Source organism: Petromyzon marinus, chromosome 9, assembly GCF_048934315.1.
Source record: "Petromyzon marinus isolate PM22_M1 ecotype Great Lakes invasive population chromosome 9, UKy_Petmar_22M1.pri1.0, whole genome shotgun sequence".
Taxonomy (NCBI): Eukaryota; Metazoa; Chordata; class Hyperoartia; order Petromyzontiformes; family Petromyzontidae; genus Petromyzon; species Petromyzon marinus.
The window spans coordinates 15,894,403-15,902,189 of NC_133675.1; the positions used below are offsets into that span (position 1 = coordinate 15,894,403).

General features: G+C 56.4%; 1 protein-coding gene across 1 annotated transcript; it reads right to left on the reverse strand.

Moving 5' to 3' along the window:
- Positions 1-1,041: 1,041 nt before the first annotated feature.
- On the reverse strand, positions 1,042-7,535 carry LOC116940447 (neurofilament light polypeptide-like). The gene is made up of 5 exons (XM_032950281.2): positions 6,644-7,535; positions 5,016-5,241; positions 4,476-4,664; positions 3,225-3,349; positions 1,042-1,348 (listed from the first exon to the last, which is right to left on the reverse strand). The coding sequence occupies exons 1-5, from the start codon at positions 7,294-7,296 to the stop codon at positions 1,288-1,290; spliced, it is 1,254 nt and encodes a 417-aa protein (XP_032806172.1). The 5' UTR covers positions 7,297-7,535; the 3' UTR covers positions 1,042-1,287.
- Positions 7,536-7,787: the final 252 nt, after the last annotated feature.

Consider the following 7,787-nt stretch of genomic DNA (forward strand, 5'->3'; position numbering starts at 1 on the left):
GTGGGGTGGGGGTGGGTGAGGTGGGTGGGTGAGTGCGGTGGGGGTGAGTGGGGTGGGTGGGTGAGTGGGGTGGGTGAGTGGGGTCGGGGTGAGTGGGGTGGGTGAGTGGGGTGGGTGGGTGAGTGGGGTGGGATGGGGTGGGTGGGTGGTGGGGATGGCGGCGCTAATTGATTGCATGGACGGGCACCTGCAAGCACTGTTTGTGCTTCTTCATGTGTGGCGTCACAGTTGGTGTTTTGTTACTTTATTTCAAAATCATGTTTCTAACGTTGATAAAAGTTGTTCCAAGTGTGGAACATTTTGGGGGCTGAACCGTGACTGAGATTTGAACGTGGGAGTGATCGTCTAACCAACATTCACTTCACGACAAAACTTCGGATGTCGCCCGTTAAGGGCGACACGCCTGTTACACTGTTTTGCATGTTACTTCTGTATGTGTTGTGTTTATAACATCAGTAGGTATGACGTCATGTACTCACGAGTGCCATGACTGCAATCTCCTGGACCCCCACGTGGGAGTTGTGGGAGGCAAGGATGGAGGAGCTGCTGCTGATGATGCTTCGCTCCCTATCCGGGGTCACACTCAGAGAAGCAGCTCCAGGGACCTCTGTGATCTTAGTGATGCCCTCAGTCTGCATTCTGCTGTGAGGTTCATGTTAGGTGGAGCCTGAGAATCTATCCTGGCCTCGTGAGTTCTTACCTGGCTAACCAAAAACTAAAATAATCCACGTGTTTTTTTTTTTAAATGTAATCGCGACGAGGAATCGTGATAATCGCGGGGGGGCCGGAGTCCATCGCCGATGATTCCTCTCGGCACCTTCTGAGCTCCTCTTGGATCTGAGGCCCAGGGAAAAACGATTCCTCCCCTCCCCTCCCTCTACAGCCCTGGCCAATCACGCGGTCAGAGGAGGAATCGAGGCTCGACAGATCCTCGGGCACGAGTGTCACCGGATTGCTTGAAGAAAAGGGGAAGAGTGAAAAAAAAGAGGATCAAACAACTTCACGATGCTATACAAACAAATGATCACGGATAGTTCATGGTGTTTTTTTCATGATTGATTTAATTTTATTTTGTTTCCAGTCCAGTGACAATAAGTGGTCAGAATCGCACTACTAAGCTAGGTGATGTCTGTATAAGTGCCACACATGCGCACGTTGCTGTTCACAGCACTGGTAAGGCATAGGAGGGCCGGGGGGCAGAGGGAAGTTTCGAGGACAGGCAGAGTTGTGGGTCGGGCGTCCGGGTCGCGGCGGGTCCAGCGTGGCACGCGTTCGCCCCGCGGCGCGTCAGATGAAGAGCGGAGTCTGCGAGTAGCTGTACCGGATCTCTTCACCCTCCAGGAGTTTCCTGCGAATGGTGTTTGCGGTTGAAAAGAAAATAGGTTGAAGGGGAAGAGTCTCGCGGGCTCTGCCTTCGTTCATTCGTCACGCGTCGTCAGCGAAGGACCGTTTGTCCCAAGCGTTGCGACCTCTTGCGACAGCGTTCGCTCTCACTGCCGTACACCCGCGTCTCGAGTGAGTCGTTTGATCCACGAATCACGGGGGGTGGAGGGGGGAGGGTGACCACGTGCGGAGGGGGGGGGGCATTCCTTTGAGGGTCTCAGTCCTCACTTAGAACGTCGACCGTCAACCGAAAGTGTGCGATTTGCTGCTGCAGTGTTTTTTTGCGCATCAATACTGGGCGACGTGTCCACAACGTGGGCACAGTCCGTCTCCCTCTCATCACGTGGGGTTCTATCCTGATGGACTGATGACCGAAGGATGACGACGAATGCGTCGCTGAGCAATTACACCGAGTAGCCCGTCCCCTTCCCCCCCCCCTCCACAATGCTGCCTCGCGAGAGTTCGGAGCCGAGAAACGCGAAGGGTGCAGGAACTCTCTCGGCTCAAATCGACGACGCTCACGCGAGGAACCTGCGCGCCCTCTCGTGGCGTGACCGAGAAGATGAGGCGAGAGTTGCACCTTCGTCGACGCCGCCACCCACCCGGACGGAGCCTTCTGCGGTGCCTCTCGCAAGTCACGCAAAGTCCCGGAGGAGGCTCCGAGGCAATTCCCACGGGCCTGCTCCCTGCCACCTACCGACTTACCGCGCCCTCTACCCACGACGCCTCACTTCATCCCTGCACCGCGGATGCGGGCGCGCAGGGTTCCGCGTTGGGGGCTAAAGCCAACTTCGTTTAAACTTTACGTTTTAAGGTCGGAATTTTGACAAAATAAAATGTCGGAGTGAGGAAGGAGCGCCACAAATCGCACGTGTGGTCTTGTTCTCTCTTCAACTCTATAATGTGCCCGTTTCCTCTTCACTCTGTGGCGTGCCACGCGTACGCTACAGACAATAGGGAAGAATCCTGTGGATGGCGGCATTGACTAAATAAAAGCCAAGCCAAGCATTTGCCGAGGTACGAGACCCGAGGTTGCGCGACTCCGCATCCCACGGTCGACGTGCTTGGACGCTGGCCAGCTGCGCGTCGCCAGGACCGGTTCAGATGCCGCTCGCCACGGACCGTTAGCCACGGCTGGAGATCGAACTCGGGTCACGGGATTTCGATGCGCGGTGCGTGAGCCACTGCTCCACCGCTCTCACGCCGTGGCGGGGTGCAAGCTTCCCAGCGGCTGTCAAAGCCCCATCCCCCCCCCGTGTATCACGTGGGCGGAGAGACGTTTGACCATTTGGACTCGTTCATCATATCACGATCAGTGCCGGATGAAGCGAGTGCGGGGCCTGTAGCATATCCTATAAAGGGGCCCTAAATAAAAAAGAACAAATAGTAAAACACTAATTTTCGACTTGCATAGTAAAGTAACTGTATTTTTTCATTTGCTATACAGCCAGATAATAGGACAAATCGCTAACCTTAAACACCCAGTCTTTCATAAAAGTTGAAGGCAGTATAGTACTATAGTAATAGCGCAAGTGCAGAATCACTCAACCGGAATTGATAGCTTGGAAGCATTTAGTGCAGGGCCCGTAGCTATATATGTAGTTACTTTTGCTCCTAGGAAAATCCGGCACTGATCCCGATCACACCTTTTTCCCCCCCTGAAGCACTCATTCTTCAAACCCTGCCCACGCACTGGCTCCGATCGGAGCCGATGCGGGGCGAACTCGCGCCCAGCTAACCCGATCCCGGGCCCCCCGCGGCCATCCACGATTCGTAGTCGCGGCGGGCGCCGCTCACACCTGTACGGTCCCACCTGTACGCTCCCACCTGTACGCTCCCACCTGTAAGCGGCGATCTCGATGTCGAGCGCCATTTTGACATTGAGCAGGTCCTGGTACTCCTTGAGGTAGCGCGCCATCTCCTTCTTGGCGTCACGGATGTGGTCCTCCAACTCATGGATGCGCTCCTGCGTGCGCCGGCAGGAGAGGACTCCAATCAGCGGTCGATTGCCAGTGCTTATAGCAAGAAAGCATTGGCGTGTGTTTGCAGCAGCTTTGCATATCGCAAGTGGATGTATGCTTAATATAAGGGCTGCCCGTGCCATTGGAAATGTGGAATTTCCAGCACGAGGTCAGGACTGCCAACTACGGTGAGCACCACCTATTTTGTTCTTGAGCAGACCCTCCGTCTGTTCTCGCCCGCTCACGTCCCGAGACCGAATTGACTGCAGTGGAAGTCAAACGTCGCACCGCTTGAAGGCGTCATGAATCAGCGTTCATCTCTGCTGGTGACCTTCATCCAGGGGTGGATATTTCACGTACATTTCTCACATTTCACTCCATTAATCGTCTCGTTCACTCAGCCGCTCTTTCCATATGACAACCTCTTTTAATGACCCAAAAAGTGGGTATTATATCAACCTCCAATTAATATTTGACTACACAGACCATCATTTGATCTTACAACCTTCCAATGCTTTTCAGTTACACAACCATAGCACTGACTGGATCACACACTACTTAAATACCAATAATTAAGTTAATGGGATGATAATTAATTCAGAATCCCCAGGAAATTGGATCATTACACATCAATGCTCAATCATTACTCGCTCGCCCACCCACCCACCCATTCACCTGCTCACCATTAATGTAATCACCTGCTCATCATTTCGCCAATCGTTTCTCTCATCGGCCTCACTGACTCACTCATGTACCCTGTGCACTCACTCAACCATTGCCTTACCCATTTACTCGCCTGATCACTCGCTCACGTACTCACTCATTCTCACACTCACGTAGTTTATGCCCAAACACACAATTGCTCGATCACTCAGTCGCTCGTAAGCATCAATTCAGTCAGTCACACACCCATTGACCGAATCACTCTTCCTCGCGTCAATTCACAACCTACCAAACTCACTAAATTACCTCACCTACTCGCTTGCTCACTCGCTCATCCACCCGAGGACTCATTCACTCAACCACTCACCTGCTCGCTATTTCATCCACCCGCTCACTCACCCGTCCACCCGCTCACCCACCCGTCCACCCGCTCACCCACCCGTCCACCCGCTCACTCGCCCACCCCACCTGCTGCCTGGCGAGATCGTCGCCGTGCTTCTCGTCCAGATCCTGGATCTGCTTGAGCAGCGACTCGTTGATGTTCTTGAGGCCCTCGATCTCCGACTGCCTCGACTGGATGAGCCTCTTGTACTCGGAGCTCTCCTCGCGGATGGAGCGCACGGTCTCCGTGCTGCGGGCCGCGCTCTCCGTCACCACCTGGGGGGTCGCGGGGGTCACAGTTCGTGCCGCGTCACCGTCCAGGCGATGCTGGCCACGCAGGAGATTCCTGTGCCGCACCACACCACCGACTTTGCGAGCCCAGAGACGCGCGTGTTATAATGGGGGATGATAAAAAAAATGTCGAAATATCTCTTTGCTTAACAGAGGATGCACGGCCAAAAATGTGTAACCTGATCACCCAGAATGCACTTTGTCACCGATGACGAACCGAGGAGACATTAAGAGTGGACGAACGACGTTACCTCGCGTTTCTTAATGTGCAACACGGGGGTGTGTGAAGGTGTTGACGAGAGAGAGATCGAGACGGAGGGCGACAAATGAACCAACCTGGAACTTGGTGCGGTACCAGTCCTCGGCCACCTGCATGTTCTTGGCCGCCAGCTTCTCGTACTGCGAGCGGATGTCGTGCAGGGCAACGGAGAGGTCCGGCCGCGACGCCTCCGCCGCCATCTCCACCACGGCGGTGACGGAGCGGACCTGGGGCAGCAGCTCCGAGATCTCCATGTCGTGCAGGCGCTTCAGGAAAGCGATCTCGTCCAGCAGAGACGCGATCCTGCCACGGGGGTCGAGGGGGACAGAGACTCGGTGACTCCGCGTGGGGCCGCGGTGAGACGGAGCGCCGCTGGCGGAGAGAGCGATATTCGGTTTTGCGGGAATTGAACGAAACTACTCAAACTAAAAGAGATGTATTTTATTATTTTGTTTTTCTAGTCAAGGCCCACTGAGTTCTGTCGCTCTTTTTCAGAAGCGACCTGGCCACAAACGATAGCTCGATGAAAGTGGCTTATCGTCGTGTGGAAATGTTTAGCAGCCAAATACTCTAAACGCGTGATGATGATTCTAAGTGAGGGAAAACCCGGAAGGCCCGGAGGAAAACCCACGCGACCACGGGGAGAACATATGAGATGTTTCACGCATGAAAAACTACTAATAGTATGATAATAATATCACTCGGATTTTGTGATAATATTATGGTATTATTGTAATATAACTTCATCAGGATGATTTAAACACTTTGGCAGAGCACTCGCTTTACCATTGGAGGGTTGCAAGTTCTAATCGTGGTCAGGGATCGACCGAGTCCATCATCCCATGCCCTCCATAAGAATGTGGAATTTCCACAACTGGCTCGGGGCCTCCGAACAGCACGAGAGATGAGAGTCGCCCTCAGCGGCTCATGCGAGCAAGGGGACCCGCGTGAGACGTCGATCACCGCGGTAGCACGGTGATGAACGTCACGAGTTAGCGGGGTTTCCTCCGGTACTCTGCAATTGGCCACATTTGAAAGAGAGTCGTGTGACTCGCTGACGGTCGTCACACACGCACCCGTCTCTCTCGACATCGAGCATCACTCGCCCTCTGTAGGTTACATTGTCACGTTTACCATCTCGCCACCTCCACACTGCCCGTTTCGAGGTTGTGAGTCACTCAGCGGCGGATCCTCTCCGTGACCCACCGACCGTCCCCTTCTCATGCGCCCGCTCACCGGAGTGCGCACCCGGCCCCGTGCGAACGAGAGAGTGACAGCGAGAGCGCGCGCGAGAGAGAGTGAGAGGAGCGCGAGAGAGAGTGAGAGCGCACGAGAGAGAGTGAGAGAGAGAGTGAGAGTGTGAGAGAGAGTGAGAGAGTGAGAGAGAGTGAGAGAGAATGAGAGAGAGTGAGAGTGTGAGAGAGAGTGAGAGAGAGCGCGCGAGAGAAAGTGAGAGAGAGAGTGAGAGTGTGAGAGTGAGAGGAGCGTGAGAGAGAGAGAATGAGAGTGCGAGAGAGTGAGAGTGCGAGAGAGTGAGAGCGTGAGACAGAGAGAGTGAGAGAGAGTGAAAGTGTGAGAGAGAGTGCGAGAGTGAGAGAGAGTGAGAGTGTGAGAGAGAGTGTGAGAGTGAGACAGAGTGAGAGAGAGAGTGAGAGAGAGAGTGAGAGGAGCGTGAGAGAGTGAGTGAGTGCACGGGTGGCGGCACCTGCGGTCCAACTCGGCGTTGGCGAGCGCCGCTCTCTCCGCGTCCTCGCGCGCCCGGAGCGCCTCCTCCTCGGCGCGCTCCCTCGCCCGCGCCTCCTCCTCCAGCTTCGCCTCGGTGCGCTCCAGGACGCCGCGGAGCTGGTCCCGAGCCGCCTCCATGCGCGCCTTTTCCGCCTGCTCCTCGTCCGCCTGGGCGCGCAGCTCTCGCAGCTCGCGCTCGTAGAGCTCCCGCAGCCGCTGCTGCCCTGCGCCGCCGCCGGCACCGCCCGACTCGAACTTGCGCAGCGCCAGCAGCTCGGTCTCGAGCAGGCGGTTCTGCTGCTCCAGGGAGTGCACTTTCTCGATGAAGCCCGCGAAGCGGTCGTTCAGCCCCTTGAGGTCCTCGTGCTCCTGCGAGCGCAGCGCCAGCATCTCGGTGTTGAGCGAGTTCGCCTGCGTGAAGTCAAATGCGTCGGCGAACGCGAGTCCGGTCGACGGGTAGTAGGGGGAGGAGGAGGAGTGGGGCGCCGAGGCGTAGGAGAGGCTCACGGCGCCGAGCCCCGGGTACGAGTAAGAGGAAGGAGTCGCGGCGAAGCGCACGGACGCGGGAGAGACGCGGCGCGTCGGCTGCTGGGAGCGCAGGGAGCTCGCGGAGCGGCGCTCGTTCGCGTACATGGCGGGAGGTCGCTGCTGCTGCTGCTGGATGCAGCGTCTGTGACAATGTCTCTCGTGGTCGGAGTCGCCCTCGTGCTCTCGAGCTGCGGCGGCGTTGTTGTCAAGTCGTGGCGGGGCTGTGGCACTCTCCGTCTCGCACACACTCACCCGGCCGCTTTTTATCCAGACGCAGAGCGTCTCAGCGCGCCTGCGCCATCGATTCCGGCAGAGGTTGCGTGCGCGCGCGTGTGCGTACGTGTGTGTACGTGTGAGTGCGTACGTGTGTGTACGTGTGTGTGCGTACGTGTGTGTGCGTACGTGTGTGTGCGTGTGTGTGCGTACGTGTGTGCGTACGTGTGAGTGTGCGTTTCTCTTCACCCACCCCCACTTGTCCCCCCCCACTCTCTCCCCCCTTGGCTCCCAGCCCAGGGATGAGCGGATGCGAGGGCAGCGTGCGGGCGAACGAGATAGGTGGCGCCAATGCAGCGGAACGGACATCTGAGAGGGGGGGG